Genomic DNA, 17,022 nt, shown 5'->3' with positions numbered 1-17,022 from the left:
GAGACCAAGGGGAACGGGATAGAAATCGAGGGGAACGGGATAGAGATCGAGGGGAACGGGATAGAGACCTAGGGGAACTTCGTAGAGATCGAGGGGAACGAGATAGAGACCGAGGGGAACGGGATAGAAATCGAGGGGAATGGGATAGAAATCGAGGGGAATGGGATAGAAATCGAGGGGAACGGGATAGAGACCAAGGGGAACGGGATAGAGACCGAGGGGAACGGGATAGAGACCGAGGGGAACGGGATAGAGACCGAGGGGAACGGGATAGAGACCGAGGGGAACGGGATAGAGACCGAGGGGAACGGGATAGAGACCGAGTGGAACGAAATTGAGATCGAGGGGAATGAAATAGAGAGATCGAAGGGAACGAGATAGAGATCGAGGGGAACAGGATAGAGACCGAGGGGAACAGGATAGAGACCGAGGGGAACGGGATAGAGACCGAGGGGAACGGGATAGAGACCGAGGGGAACGGGATAGAGACCGAGGGGAACGGGATAGAGACCGAGGGGAACGGGATAGAGACCGAGGGGAACAGGATAGAGATCGAGGGGAACTGGATAGAGACCGAGAGGAATGGGATAGAGACCGAGGAAAACGAGATAAAGACCGGGGAGGACAAGATAGTGACCGACTAGAATGAAAGAGACCAAGGAGAATGAGAGCGGGACCGGAGAGAACGAGGGAGAGACCGAGGAGAAGGAAATAGAGACCGAGGAGAACGAGGGAGAGGCCGAAGGGAAGGAGATAGAGACCGTGGAGAAGGAGATAGAGACCGTGGAGAACGGGAGACCGAGGAAAACGAGATAGCGACCGAGATAGAGACTGAGGAAAACATGATACAGACAACAATGCAGACACCAAAGCAGGAATCAGCAACAATCATAGAACTCATCGAATCCCTACAGTGCAGAAGGCCATTCGGCCCATCGAAGCTGCACCGACCGTCTGATGGAGCACCCTACCTAGACCCACGCCCCACCCTATCCCTGTAACCCAGTAACCCTACCTAACCTTTTGGACAGTAAGGGGAAATTTAGCTAATCCAATACACCTAACCTGAAAGATGTGCAGGGTAAGTAGATTGGCCATGTTAAATTGCTCATTAGTGTGCAAAAGGATTAGGGGGTTACTGGGTTACAGGGATAGGGTGGGAGTGTGGGCTCACGTAGGGTGCTCTTTCCAAGGGACGATGCAGACTCAATGGGCCGAATGGCCTCCACCTGCACTGTAAGTTCTCTGAACATCTTTGGACTGTGGGAGAAAACCATGCCGCCCTATGCAGAGATTGTGATCAGGCACCGACACCATGATCAGAAATCGATGCAGGTTCAGGCAAAGATGCAGTGATCAGGCAAAGATGCAGTGATCAGGCAAAGATGTAGTGAACTGGCAACAATGCAGTGAACTGGCAACAATGCAGTGATCAGCCAACGATGCAGTGATCAGGCAACGATGCAGTCATCAGGCAACGATGCAGTCATCAGGCAACGATGCAGTGATCAGGCATCACTGCAGTCATTAGATATCGATGCAGTGATCAGACAACGATGCAGTCATCAGGCAACGATGCAGTGATCAGGCATCCATGCAGTGATCATGCAACGATGCAGTGATCAGGCAATGATGCAGTGATCAAACAACAAAGCAGTCACCGGGCAACGAAGCAGTCATCAGGCAACGATGCAGTGATCAAGCAATGATGCAGTCATCAGGCAACGATGCAGTGATCTGGCAACGATGCAGTGATCAGGCAACGATGCAGTGATCAGGCAACGATGCAGTGATCAGGCAATGGTGCCATGATCAGGCAACGATGCAGTGATCAGGCAACGATGCAGTGATCAGGCAATGATGCAGTCACCAGGCAATGATGCAGTGATCTGGCAATGATGCAGTGATCAGGCAATGATACAGTGATCAGGCAGAGAGACAGAAGACTGATGATCAGACACATCCAACAACAATTTGTTTCTGGAGGACCCTTCAGCCACTCCAATTTTACTCACCTACAGCATTTTGTCCCACGGCAATGAGAAATGTGGAGCAGGTAAAACTCAAATCAAGGGAGCTTTCCGTCGATGCTCTGCTCCCTGTGCACCATTGGATTGTAATCTCTCTGATGTGAAAAATATGAGTGCAGTTAAACTTGGACCAGAATAAACACTACTTAACACTAGATAAATGGTTCTTGGAACATCAAGATATTTCCTGAATGAATAAGAAAAGCTTAATGATGGGTTCAGAAAAAAGTTGTTGTTTAACTTTCTTAAAACAATGAAATCCGCCCAACACTGACTGTAAGAGGCATTCTGACTCCAATTCAGAGCTGGACTGAAACTAGAGTTCATCCCAGAGCCTAACAGGAGTCAATCCTAGAGTCAAACTGAGTCAGACCCAGAGTCAAACCGGAGTCAATCACAGAGTAAAACCAGAGTCAATCCCGGAGTCAATCCCAGAGTCAAACCGGAGTCAATCCCGGTGTCAATTCCAGAGTCAAACTGGGTCAGACCCAGAGTCAAACTGGAGTCAATCCCAGAGTCAAACCGGAGTCAATCCCAGAGTCAATCCCAGAGTCAAACCGGAGTCAGTCCCAGAGTCAGTCCCAGAGTCAGTCCCAGAGTCAATCCCAGAGTCAATCCCGGTGTCAATTCCAGAGTCAAACTGAGTCAGACCCAGAGTCAAACTGGAGTCAATCCCAGAGTCAAACTGGAGTCAATCCCAGAGTCAGTCCCGGAGTCAGTCCCGGAGTCAGTCCCGGAGTCAGTCCCGGAGTCAGTCCCGGAGTCAAACCGGAGTCAGTCCCAGAGTCAATCCCGAGTCAGTCCCAGAGTCACACTGCAGTCGTTCCCAGAAGTAACCCCAGAGTTAATCCAAGAGTCAAACCGGAGTCAATCCAAGAGTGAACCCCAGAGTCAATCTCAGAGTCAAACGGGAGTCAAAAACAGAGCCAAAGCCAGAATCAAACCGGAGTAAATCCCAGAGTCAATCCCAGAGTCAAACCCAGAGTCACACCAAGAGTCAAACCCAGAGACAATCCCAGAGTCAATGCCAGAGACAATCCCAAAGTCAATCCCAGAGTCAAACCCAGAGTCAAACCGCAGTCGTTCCCAGAGGTAACCCCAGAGTTAATCCAAGAGTCAAACCGGAGTCAATCCCAGAGTTAACACCAGAGTCAATCTCAGAATCAAACCCGGAGTCAAACCCAGAGCCAAACCAGAGTCAATTCCAGAGTAAAACCGGAGTAAATTCCAGAGTAAACCCGGAGTAAATTCCAGAGTAAAACCGGAGTCAGTCCCAGAGTCACATCAGAGTCAGTCCCAGAGTCAAACCGGAGTCGGTCCCAGAGTCAAACCGGAGTCAAACCTTGAGTCAACCCGGAGTCAATCCCAGAGTCAAACCGGAGTCAATTCCAGAGCGAATCCCGGAGTTAATCCCAGATCAATCCCAGAGTCAAACCGGAGTCAGTCCCAGAGTTAAATCGGAGTCAATCCCAGAGTCACACCGGAGGCAGTCCCAGAGTTAAATCAGAGTCAAACCGGAGTCAATCCCAGCGTTAAACCACAGTCATTCCCAGGGTCCAACCGGAGTTAATCCCAGAGTCAAACCCAGAGGCAATCCCTGAGCCAATGCCAGAGTCAAACTTGAGTCAATCCTAGATATAAACCAGATTGAAACCCATAGACAAACTGGAGTCAAACCCGGAGTCAAACCCGGAGTCAAACCCAGAGTCAAACCCAGAGTCAAACCCAGAGTCACACCCAGAGTCACACCCAGAGTCACACCCAGAGTCACACCCAGAGTCACACCCAGAGTCACACCCAGAGTCACACCCAGAGTCACACCCAGAGACACACCCAGAGACACACCCACAGTCAATCACAGAGTCAAATCCAGAGTCAAACACAGAAACAAACCCAGAGACAAACCCAGAGTCAAACCCAGAGTCAAACCCAGAGTCAAACCCAGTCAAACCCAGAGACAAACCCAGAGACAAACCCAGAGACAAACCCAGAGACAAACCCAGAGTCAAACCCAGAGTCAAACCCAGAGTCAAACCCAGAGTCAAATCCAGAGTCAAATCCAGAGTCAAATCCAGAGTCAAACACAGAAACAAACCCAGAGACAAACCCAGAGTCAAACCCAGAGTCAATCACAGAGTCAAACCCAGAGTCAAACCCAGAGTCAAACCCAGAGATAAACCGGAATGAATCCGAGAGTTAAACCAGAGACAATCCCAGAGTCAAATCGGAGTCAGTCCCAGAGTCAAACCGGAATCAGTCCCAGAGACAATTCCAGAGTCAAACCAAAGCCAAACCGGAGTCAACCCCAGAGCCTAACCAGAATCAATCCCAGAGACAATCCAGAGTCAAACTGGAGTCAGTCCCAGAGTTAAACCAAGTCAAACACAGAGTCAATCACCGAGCCAATGCCAGAGTTAAACCAGAGTCAATCCTAGAGATAAACCAGGTTCAAACCAATAGACAAACCGGAGTCAATCCCAGAGTCAAGCCTAAAGTCACACCAAGAGTCAAACCCAGAGACAATCCCAGAGACAATCCCAGAGACAAACCGGAGTCAATCCCAAAGTCAATCCCAGAGTCAAACCGGATTCAGTCCTAGAGTCAAACCGGAGTCAGTCCTAGAGTCAAACCGGAGTCAGTCCCAGAGTTAAACCGGAGTCAGTCCCAGAGTTAAACCGGAGTCAATCCCAGAGTCAAAGCACAATCGTTCCCAGGGTCAAACCAGAGTCAATCCCCGAGCCAATGCCAGAGTCAAACTTGAGTCAATCCTAGAGAATCCCAGAGTCAAACCCAGAGTCAAACCCAGAGTCAAACCCAGAGTCAAACCCAGAGTCAAACCCAGAGTCAATCCCAGAGTCAAACCCAGAGTCAAACCCAGAGTCAAACCCAGAGTCAATCCCAGAGTCAATCCCAGAGTCAAACCCAGAGTCAAACCCAGAGTCAAACCCAGAGTCAAACCCAGAGACAGTCCCAGGGTCAAACCGGAACCAATCCCAGAGTCAAACCGGAATCAATCCCAGGGTCAAATCAGAGTCAGTCCCAGAGTTAAATCGGAGTCAATCCCAGACTCAAACCGGAGTCAATCCCAGAGTTAAACTGGAGTCAGGCCCAGAGTTAAACCGGGGTCAGTCCCAGAGTTAAACCGGAGTCAATCACAGAGTCAATCCCCGAGCCAATGCCAGAGTCAAACTTGAGTCAATCCTAGATATAAACCCATAGACAAGCTGGAGTCAATCCCAGAGACAAACCCAGAGACAAACCCAGAGTCAAACCCAGAGTCAAACCCAGAGTCAAACCCAGAGTCAAACCCAGAGTCAATCCCAGAGTCAATCCCAGAGTCAATCCCAGAGTCAAACCCAGAGTCAAACCCAGAGTCAAACCCAGAGTCAAACCCAGAGTCAAACCCAGAGTCAAACCCAGAGTCAAACCCAGAGTCAATCCCAGGGATAAACCAGAATGAATCCTAGAGTTAACCCAAAGAACAATCCCAGAGTCAAATTGGACTCAGTCCCAGAATCAAATCGGAGTCAGTCCCAGAGTCAAACCGGAGTCAATTCCAGAGCGAATCCTGGAGTTAATCCCAGAGTCAAACCGGAGTCAATTCCAGAGCGAATCCTGGAGTTAATCCCAGAGTCAAACCGGAGTCAGTCCTAGAGTTAAATTGGAGTCAATCCCAGAGTCAAACCGGAGTCAATCCCAGAGTCAAACCGGAGTCAGTCCTAGAGTCAAACCGGAGTCAGTCCCAGAGTCAAACCGGAGTCAATCCCAGAGTCAAACCCAGAGTTAAATTGGAGTCAATCCCAGAGTCAAACCGGAGTCAATCCCAGAGTCAAACTTGAGTCAATCCTAGATATAAACCAGATTGAAACCCATAGACAAGCTGCAGTCAATCCCAGAGACAAACCCAGAGTCAAACCCAGAGTCAAACACAGAGTCAATGCCAGAGTCAATCCCAGGAATAAACCAGAATGAATCCTAGAGTTAAACCAGAGTCAATCCCAGAGTCAAATTGGACTGTCCAAGAATCAAATCGGAGTCAGTCCCAGAGTCAAACCGGAGTCAGTCCCAGCGTCAAACCGGAGTCAATCCCAGAGTCAAACCGGAGTCAGTCCCAGAGTTAAATTGGAGTCAATCCCAGAGTCAATCCCAGAGCCAAACCGGAGTCAGTCCCAGAGTCAAACCGGAGTCAGTCCCAGAGTTAAACCGGAGTCAATCCCAGAGTCAAACCACAATCGTTCCCAGGGTCAAACCAGAGTCAATCCCCGAGCCAATGCCAGAATCAAACTTGAGTCAATCCTAGAGATAAACCAGATTCAAACCCAGAGACAACCTGGAGTCAATCCCAGAGTCAATCCCAGAGACAACCCCAGTGTCAATGCCAGAGTCAATCCCAGGGATCCTAGAGTTAAACTAGAGACAAGCCCAGAGTCAAATCGGAGTCAGTCCCAGAGTCAAATCGGAATCAATCCCAGAGTCAAATCAGAGTCAAACCGGAGCCAAACCGGAGTCAACCCCAGAGCCTAACCAGAATCAATCCCAGGGACAAACCGGAGTCAGTCCCAGAGTCAAACCGGAGTCAGTCCCAGAGTTAAATCGGAGTCAATCCCAGAGTCACACCGGAGTCAATCCCAGTCAAACTGGAGTCAGTCCCAGAGTTAAACCGGAGCCAATTACAGAGTCAAACGACAGTCGTTCCCAGGCTCAAACCGGAGTCAAACCCAGAGTCAATCCCCGAGCCAATGTCAGAGTCAAACTTGAGTCAATCCTAGAGCTAAACCAGGTTCAAACCCATAGACAAACCGGAATCAATCCCAGAGTCAAACCCAGTCACACCAAGAGACAAACCCAGAGACAATCCCAGAGTCAATGCCAGAGTCAATCCCAGAGACAAACCAGAGTCAATCCCAGAGTCAAACCCAGAGTTAAACCAGAGTCAATCCTAGAGATAAACCAGGTTCAAACCCATAGACAAATCGGAATCAATCCCAGAGTCAATCCCAAAGTCACACCAAGAGTCAAACCCAGAGACCACCCCAGAGTCAATGCCAGAGTCAATCTCAGAGACAAACCGGAGTCAATCCCAAAGTCAATCTCAGATAAGCCCAGAGTCAAACCGGAGTCAGTCCCAGAGTCAATCCCAGAGTCAAACCGGAGTCAAACCGGAGTCAGTCCCAGAGTCAAACCGCAGTCGTTCCCAGAGGTAACCCCAGAGTTAATCCATCAGTCAAACCGGAGTCAATCCCAGAGTTAACCCAAGAGTCAACCTCAGAGTCAAACCCGGAGTCAAACCCGGAGCCAAACCAGAGTTAAACCGGAGTCAATCCCAGAGTCAAACCGGAATCAATCCCAGAGTCAATCCGGAATCAATCCCAGAGTCAAACCGGAAGCAATCCCAGAGTCAAACCGGAAGCAATCCCAGAGTCAAACCCGAATCAATCCCAGCGTCAAACCGGAGTCAATCCCAGAGTCAAATCAGACGCAATCCCAGAGTCAAACCGGTGCCAAACCGGAGTCAACCCCAGAGCCTAACCAGAATCAATCTCAGAGTCAAACTGGAATCAATCCCAGAGGGAAACCAGAGTCCATCCCAGAGTCAAACCAAAGTCAATCCCAGAGTCAATCCGGAGTCAAACCCAGAGTCAATCCCAGAGTCAATCCCTGAGTCAATCCCTGAGTCAATCCCTGAGTGAAACCAGAGTCAATCCCAGAGTCAAACCAATGTCAATCCCAGAGTCAAACCCAGAGTCAATCCTAGAGTCAAATCAGAGTCAGCCCCAGAGTTAAATCGAAGTCAGCCCCAGAGTCAATCCCAGAGTCAAACCGGAGTCAATTCCAGAGCAAATCCCAGAGTTAATCCCAGATCAATCCCAGAGTCAAACCGGAGACAACTCCAGAGTCAACCCTAGAGCCAAACCAGAGTCAAACCGGAGTCAACCCCAGAGCCAAACCAGAATCAATCCCAGTGTCAACCTGGAGACAAACCAGAGTCAAACCAGTCAATTCCAGAGTCAAACCAGAGTCAACCCCAGATACAAACCTGAGTCAACCCCAGAGTCAAATCGGAATCAATCCCAGAGCCAAACCGGAGTCAACCCGAGTCTAACCGGAATCAATCCCAGAGTCAAACCGGAATCAATCCCAGAGTCAAACCGGAATCAATCCCAGAGTCAAACCGGAATCAATCCCAGAGTCAAACCGGAATCAATCCCAGAGTCAAACCAGAATCAATCCCAGAGGCAAACCGGAGTCAAACCCAGAGTCAAACCAGAATCAATCCCAGAGTCAAACCAGAATCAATCCCAGAGTCAAACCGGAGTCAATCCCAGAGTCAAACCGGAATCAATCCCAGAGTCAAACCAGAATCAATCCCAGAGGCAAACCGGAGTCAAACCCAGAGTCAAACCAGTATCAGTCCCAGAGTCAAACCGGAGTCAAACCCAGCGTCAAACCAGAATCAAACCCAGAGTCAAGCCCGAATCAATCCCAGAGTCAAACCGGAATCAGTCCCAGAGTCAAACCGGAGTCAAACCCAGAGTCAAACCAGAATCAATCCCAGAGTCAAACCAGAATCAATCCCAGAGTCAATCCTGAGTCAACCCAGAGCCAAAACAGAGTCAACCTCAGAGTCAAACCGGAATCAATCCCAGAGTCAAACCAGAATCAATCCCAGAGTCAAACCGGAGTCAATCCCAGAGTCAAACCGGAGTCAATAACAGAGTCAAACCGGAATCAATCCCAGAGTCAAACCAGAATCAATCCCAGAGGCAAACCGGAGTCAAACCCAGAGTCAAACCAGAATCAATCCCAGAGTCAAACCAGAATCAATCCCAGAGTCAAACCGGAGTCAATCCCAGAGTCAAACCGGAATCAATCCCAGAGTCAAACCAGAATCAATCCCAGAGGCAAACCGGAGTCAAACCCAGAGTCAAACCAGTATCAGTCCCAGAGTCAAACCGGAGTCAAACCCAGAGTCAAACCAGAATCAAACCCAGAGTCAAGCCCGAATCAATCCCAGAGTCAAACCGGAATCAGTCCCAGAGTCAAACCGGAGTCAAACCCAGAGTCAAACCAGAATCAATCCCAGAGTCAAACCAGAATCAATCCCAGAGTCAATCCTGAGTCAACCCAGAGCCAAAACAGAGTCAACCTCAGAGTCAAACCGGAATCAATCCCAGAGTCAAACCAGAATCAATCCCAGAGTCAAACCGGAGTCAATCCCAGAGTCAAACCGGAGTCAATAACAGAGTCAAACCGGAATCAATCTCAGAGTCAAACCAGAATCAATCCCAGAGGCAAACCGGAGTCAAACCCAGAGTCAAACCAGAATCAATCCCAGAGTCAAACCGGAATCAATCCCAGAGTCAAACCCGAATCAATCCCAGAGTCAAACCGGAGTCAACCCGAGTCTAACCGGAATCACTCCTAGAGTCAAACCGGAATCAATCCCAGAGTCAAACCGGAATCAATCCCAGAGTAAACAGGAGTCAATCCCTGTGTCATACCGCATTCAATCCCAGAGTCAAACCAGAGTCAGACCTAGAGCCAAACCAGAGTCAAACCGGAGTCAACCACAGAGTCAAACCGGAGTCAACCACAGAGCCAAACCGGAATCAATCCCAGAGTCTAACAGGAATCAACCCCGTGGTCAATCCTGAGTCAACCCAGAGCCAAAACAGAGTCAACCTCAGAGTCAAACCGGAATCAATCCCAGAGTCAAACCAGAATCAATCCCAGAGTCAAACCGGAGTCAATCCCAGAGTCAAACCAGAATCAATCCCAGAGTCAAACCGGAATCAATCCAAGAGTCAAACCGGAATCAGTCCCAGAGTCAAACCGGTATCAAACCCAGAGTTAAACCCGAATCAATCCCAGCGTCAAACCGGAGTCAATCCCAGAGTCAAACCGGAATCAATCCTAGAGTTAAACCGGAATCAATCCCAGAGTCAAACCGGAATCTATCCCAGAGCCAAACCGGAATCTATCCCAGAGTCAAACCAGTCAATTCCAGAGTAAAACCGGAATCTATCCCAGAGTCAAACCGGAATCAATCCCAGAGTCAAACCGGAATCTATCCCAGAGTCAAACCAGTCAATTCCAGAGTAAAACCAGAGTCAACCCCAGATCCAAACCTGAGTCAACCCCAGAGTCTAACCGGAATCAATCCCAGAGTCAAACCGGAGTCAATCCCAGAGTCAAACCGGAGTCAATCCCAGAGTCAAACCGGAGTCAATCCCAGAGTCAAACCGGAGTGAACCCCAGATCCAAACCGGAATCAATCCCAGAGTCAAACCGAAATCAATCCCAGAGTCAAACCAGAGTCAATCCCAGAGTCAAACCGGAATCAACCCAATGGTCAATCCTGAGTCAATCCCAGAGTCAAACCAGAGTCAACCCCAGAGCCTAACCGGAATCAATCCCAGAGTCAAACCAGAATCAATCCCAGAGTCAAACCGGAGTCAATCCCAGAGTCAAACCGGAATCAATCCCGGAATCAATCCCAGAGTCAAACCGGAATCAGTGCCAGAGTCTACCTGGAGATAAACCAGAGTCAAACCAGTCAATTCCAGAGTAAAACCAGAGTCAACCACAGATCCAAACCAGAGTCAATCCCAGAGTCAAATCGGAATCAATCCCAGAGTCAAATCGGAATCAATCCCAGAGTCTAACAGGAATCAACCCCGTGGTCAATCCTGAGTCAATCCCAGAGCCAAACCAGAGTCAACCCCAGAGACAAACCGGAATCAATCCCAGAGTCAAACCGGAATCAATCCCAGAGTCAAACTGGAGTCAACTCCAGAGTCAAACCGGAATCAATCCCAGAGTCAAACCGGAATCAATCCCAGAGACAAACCAGAGTCAACTCCAGAGTCAAACCGGAATCAATCCCAGAGTAAAACTGGAATCAATTCCAGAGTCAAATCGGAATCAATCCCAGAGTCAAACCAGTGTCAACCCCAGAGTCAACCTGGAGACAAACCAGTCAATTCCAGAGTCAAACCAGAGTCAACCCCAGATCGAAACCTGAGTCAACCCCAGATCCAAACCTGAGTCAACCCCAGAGTCAACCTGGAGACAAACCAGTCAATTCCAGAGTCAAACCAGAGTCAACCCCAGAGTCAAATCGGACAATCCCAGAGTCAAACCGGAATCAATCCCAGAGTCAAACCGGAATCAATCCGAGTTAAACCGGAATCAATCCCAGAGCCAAACCGGAATCAATACCAGTCAAACCGGAGTCAATCTCAAGAGCCAAACTGGAATCAATCCCAGAGTCAAACCAGAATCAATCCCAGAGTCAAACCAGAGTCAAACCAAAGTCAAACCCAGAGTCAAACCAAAGTCAATCCCAGAGTCAAACTGGAACCAATCCCAGAGTCAAAACAGAATCAATCCCAGAGTCAAACCGGAATCAATCCCAGAGTCAAACCGGAATCAATCCCAGAGTCAAACCGGAATCAATCCCAGAGACAAACCAGAGTCAACTCCAGAGTCAAACCGGAATCAATCCCAGAGTAAAACTGGAATCAATTCCAGAGTCAAATCGGAATCAATCCCAGAGTCAAACCAGTGTCAACCCCAGAGTCAACCTGGAGACAAACCAGTCAATTCCAGAGTCAAACCAGAGTCAACCCCAGATCGAAACCTGAGTCAACCCCAGATCCAAACCTGAGTCAACCCCAGAGTCAACCTGGAGACAAACCAGTCAATTCCAGAGTCAAACCAGAGTCAACCCCAGAGTCAAATCGGACAATCCCAGAGTCAAACCGGAATCAATCCCAGAGTCAAACCGGAATCAATCCCAGAGTCAAACCGGAATCAATCCCAGAGTTAAACCGGAATCAATCCCAGAGCCAAACCGGAATCAATACCAGTCAAACCGGAGTCAATCTCAAGAGCCAAACTGGAATCAATCCCAGAGTCAAACCAGAATCAATCCCAGAGTCAAACCAGAGTCAAACCAAAGTCAAACCCAGAGTCAAACCAAAGTCAATCCCAGAGTCAAACTGGAACCAATCCCAGAGTCAAAACAGAATCAATCCCAGAGTCAAACCGGAATCAATCCCAGAGTCAAACCGGAATCAATCCCAGAGTCAAACCGGAATCAATCCCAGAGTAAATCCCAGAGTCAAACGTCAGCCCCAGTGTAAAACTAGAGTCAATCCCAGAGTAAAATCATAATCAATCCCAGAGTCAAACCGGAGTTTGGCCAGGAACTAATCACTAAATCTCGAGGATTATTCCTGATTTCAGGAACAGGTCATTAATCTCCGGGACTCATTAATCCGGTTGTTTGGGGGATAATTTCACTCCCAGTCTCCGGGGTGAAGCCTCACTCTAGCCTCGGGCTGTGGGACCTTCCACTCCGGGCCCGGCCTCACCTGCGGCCCTCCAACTCTCTCCGGATCTCCTCATCTTCATCCTCCTCCTCCTCCTCTACCGCCCGGGAAAAAACCGGCAGAACCTCCCCGAAAAACGTGGCCATGACCAACAGGCCCGCCCGCCGCCGCTGCACTGACTCACCGCCGCCGCGAGAGGGCGCACCCGCCCACCGCCGCTGCACTGACTCACCGCCGCCGCGAGAGGGCGCACCTGCCCACCGCCGCTGCACTGACTCACCGCCGCCGCGAGAGGGCGCACCTGCCCACCGCCGCTGCACTGACTCGCCGCCACGGCGAGAGGGCGCGCCCGCCCGCCGCTGCACTGATTCCTGCCACCGCGAGAGAGCGCTCAGGCCCGCCGCCGCTGCACTGACTCACCGCTACCGCGAGAGGGCGCTCCCGCCTGCCGCCGCTGTACTGACGCACCACCACCACTGCGAGAGGCGCTCCTGATCGCTGACGCACCACCACTGCGAGAGGGCGCACCCGCCCACCGCCGCTGCACTGACTCACCGCCGCCGCGAGAGGGCGCTCCCGCCCGCCGCCGCTGTACTGACACACACCCACTGCGAGAGGCGCTCCTGCTCGCCGCCGCTGCACCGACTCACTGCCACCGCGAGAGGGCGCGCCCGCCCACCGCCGCGACACTGACTCATTATCACCGCCAGACGGCGCTCCCTCAGCCGCCGCACTGAACTACAATAACGAGTGAGTTGAACTCGCCGAGTGGACATTCATTAAAGTGGCAAAGGACAAATGTACAACCGCAAGACTGATTCCAAGTACTCGCCCAGATGCAGCAAGAGCGAATAGAGCGAATAGAATCTGTCCACACCCCTATGCCTCGTAACCCAGCTAACCTTTGGACACGAAGGCACTAAATGTGGTAGTCACCACTGTTTGTATAATACATGTATTAGAGGTAATACGGTAAGGCTCCTGTACGACAGGTACGGGGGTAGATCCGGCCTGCTGGCTCCGCCCAGTAGGCGGAGTATAAATGTGTGTGCTCACCGAGCTCCAGCCATTTCGGTAGCAGCTGCAGGAGGCCACACATCTCTGTGTAATAAAGCCTCGATTACTCTCTACTCTCATCTCGTCGTAATTGATAGTGCATCAATTTATTGGAGGAATGTTCCCTTCCAGTCGGGGAACACTTCAGCAGTCAAGGGCATTCAGCCTCTGATCTCCGGGTAAGCATTCTCCAAGGCGGCCTTCAGGACGCGCGGCAACTCAGAATCGCCGAGCAGAAACTTATAGCCAAGTTCCGCACACATGAGTGCGGCCTCAACCGGGACCTGGGATTCATGTCGCATTACATTCATCCCCCACCATCTGGCCTGTGAAATCCTACCAACTGTCCTGGCTTGGTACAATTCACACCTCTTTAACCTGGGGTTACCCCATCTCTGGATCTGTAAAGATTTAATCACCTGCTAATGCTCGCATTCCAAGCATTGTCTGGCATCTTTGAATTTGTCTATATATTTGTTTCTGGAACCAACCTCTTCATTCACCTGAGGAAGGAGCAGCGCTCCGAAAGTTGGTGACATCGAAACAAACCTGTTGGACTTTAACCTGGTGTTGTAAGACTTCGTACTATCAATTTATTACGCAGAGATTTTACAGCGATGAAACTACGCATCAAGCCAGATCGCCTGCAGCTGCACCCTCAAGCAGACAACGCCACATCGGCCTTCGACCATTGGCTAGCTTGCTTTGAAGCCTACGTCGGATTAGCGACAGAACAACCCTCAAAAGAACAGAAACCCCAGATCCTGTACTCACGGGTGAGCTCCGATATTTTTCCCCTTCTCCGGGATGCGCCCAACTACACTGACGCAATGGCGCTTCTGAAAGGGAACTACATCCGGCCGATCAACAAACTCAACACCAGGCACCTCCTGTCCACGTGGCAACAACTCCCTGATGAGTCATTGGACGATTTTGGGCGTGCCTTGCACATCCTGGTGAGGAAATGCGATTGCCAGGCAGTTTCGGCCGTTGAACATACTGAACTCTTAATCAGGGACGCTTTCGTCACGGGCATGGGGTCGGTGTACATCCGCCAGCGCCTCTTAGAAGGGTGTACGCTCGACCTCATGGCGACCAATCAACTCGCGACCTCACTAACGGTAGCCTCCCGTAATGTACAACCGTACGCCCCCGACTGCACGGCGTCCCCGTCATGGACATCGTGGGCCCCACTAGCGGCCGCCCCCAGCCAACTCCAAGCCTGCGCCGCGCGGCAGCCAGCCAACCCTGGAGGGCCCAAGTGCTATTTCTGCAGGCAGACAAAGCTGCCCGGCGCGGAGTGCAATCTGCAAGACCTGCGGGAAGAAGGGACATTTCGCTGCGGTGTGCCAGGCCCGGTCGATCGCCGCTGTATCCAGGCCCATTGTTCCTGCACCCCCCACATGCGACCCGTGGGCACCGCCATTTTCGTCCCCGCAGCCCACGGGCGGCCCGTGGGTGCCGCCATCTTCCGCCCATCAGAACTCCTGCGGCCCGTGGGCGCCGCCATCTTTAACGCCGCCAGCCATGCGGGCGCCGCCATCTTCGGAGCCATTTTGGACGGCGCCTCAGGACCCCTGCTCATCGGGCACCTCATCTGGCCGCTCATCGCCCGCCACCGCCGCCGACCAGCCCGGGGCCCACCAGCACCAGGCGCAGCTCGCCTCCATCACGCTCGACCAGTCCCAGCCGCACAACCTCGCAAACGCGACGACGGTGAAAGTCGATGGCCACAAGACACTTTGCCTTCTCGAATCCGGGAGCACGGAGTGCTTTATCCACCCCGGTACGGTAAGGCGCTGCTCCCTCGCAGTACATCCCGTTACCCAGAGAATCTCCCTGGCCTCCGGATCCGTGTGGAAATCTGGGGGTACTGCATCGCTGCCCTCACCATCCAGGGCGTTGAGTTCAGCAACTTCCGGCTCTACATCCTCCCCAACCTCTGCACTGCCTTGCTACTCGGCCTGGACATCCATTGCAACCTCCAAAGTCTAACTCTAAAATTCGGCGGACCCCTACCACCAGTCAGCGTATGGCCTCATGACCCTTAAGGTCGATCCAGCTTCCCTGTTTGCAAACCTCACCCCGGATTGCAAACCCGTCGCAACCAGGAGCAGACGGTACGGTGCCCAGGACAGGATCTTCATCAGGTCGGAGGTCCAGCGGCTACTGCAGGAAGGCATCATCGAGGCCAACAACAGCCCCTGGAGAGCCCAAGTGGTAGTTGTACAGACTGGGGAGAAACACAGGATGGTTGTTGACTACAGTCAGAGCATCAATCGGTACACGCAGCTCGACGCATACCCCCTCCCACGCATATCTGATATGGTCAATCAGATTGCACAGTACAATCATCTCTACAATGGACCTGAAATCTGCCGACCACCAGCTCCCCATCCGCAAGGCGGACTGCCAATACACTGCGTTCGAAGCAGACGGCCGTCTTTACCACATCCTTAGGGTTCCTTTCGGCGTCACTAATGGGGTCTCGGTCTTCCAACGGGAGATGGACCGAATGGTTGACCGGTACAGACTGCGGGCCACCTTCCCGTACCTAGATAACGTCACCATCCATGGCCATGACCAGCAGGACCATGACGCTAACCTTTTCAAATTTCTCCACACCGCCAAACTCCTGAACCTCACGTATAACAAGGAGATGTGCGTGTTCAGCACCAACCGCTTAGCCATCCTTGGCTATGTTGTGCAATATGGAGTTCTAGGGCCTGACCCCAACCGCATGCACCCCCTCATGGAACTCCCCCTCCCCCAAGGCCTTCAAACGATGCCTGGGGTTCTTCTCCTATTATGCCCAGTGGATCCCTAACTATGCGGACAAGGACCGCCCAATCATCCACTCCACAGTTTTCCCCCTGACGGCTGAGGCCCACCAGGCCTTCAACCGTATCAAGGCGGACATCGCCAAGGCCCCGATGCACGTGGTTGACGAGACCCTCCCCTTTCAGGTCGAGAGCGATGCATCAGACGTCGCTCTGGCCGCAACCTTCAACCAGGCAGGCAGACCCGTGGCATTCTTTTCCCGCACCCTGCATGCCTCCAAAATTCAGCACTCCTCTGTCGAAAAGGAGGCCCAAGCCATAGTAGAAGCTGTGCGGCATTGGAGACATTCCTTGGCCGGCAGGAGATTCACTCTCCTCACTGACCAACGGTCGGTTGCCTTCATGTTCAATAATACACAGCGGGGCAGGATCAAGATTGATAAAATCTTAAGGTGGAGGATCAAACTCTCCACCTACAATTACGAGATTTTGTATCGCCCCGGTAAGTTCAACGAGCCCCCCAATGCCCTATCCCGAGGTACATGTGCCAGCGCACAAGTGGACCGACTCCGGGCCCTACACAGTGGTCTCTGTTACCCAGGGGTCACACGGGTTTTTCACTTCATAAAGGCCCGCAATCTACCCTACTCCATTGCGGAAGTCAGTCGGTCACCAAAGACTGCCAGGTCTGCGCGGAGTGCAAACCGCACTTCTACCGGCCAGACCGTGCACACCTGGTGAAGGCCTCCCGTCCCTTTGAACGCCTCGCCATGGACTTCAAAGGGCCCCTCCCCCTCCTCCGACCGAAACACGTACTTC

General features: G+C 51.6%; 2 protein-coding genes across 4 annotated transcripts in view; one reads left to right on the top strand and one right to left on the bottom strand.

Moving 5' to 3' along the window:
* The window catches only part of LOC140428688 (proteasome assembly chaperone 1-like), a 116,161-nt gene extending 103,610 nt beyond the window's left edge, over positions 1-12,551 (bottom strand). The window contains exons 1-2 of the mRNA XM_072515425.1: positions 12,410-12,551; positions 2,016-2,125 (exon numbers count right to left, since the gene is read on the bottom strand). Of these exons, the coding sequence (XP_072371526.1) occupies positions 2,016-2,125; positions 12,410-12,513 (214 nt within the window). The 5' untranslated portion in view covers positions 12,514-12,551. The remainder of the gene's footprint in view (positions 1-2,015; positions 2,126-12,409) is intronic.
* Positions 1-17,022, top strand: part of LOC140427717 (proteasome assembly chaperone 1-like) — a 357,213-nt gene that overhangs the window by 213,820 nt on the left and 126,371 nt on the right. The gene's annotated exons all lie outside the window — the stretch shown is intronic.

The sequence above is a fragment of the Scyliorhinus torazame genome, chromosome 8 (assembly GCF_047496885.1).
Source record: "Scyliorhinus torazame isolate Kashiwa2021f chromosome 8, sScyTor2.1, whole genome shotgun sequence".
Taxonomy (NCBI): Eukaryota; Metazoa; Chordata; class Chondrichthyes; order Carcharhiniformes; family Scyliorhinidae; genus Scyliorhinus; species Scyliorhinus torazame.
Note: the sequence above shows the minus strand (reverse complement) of the source record. Positions and strands in the feature narration are given on the sequence as shown.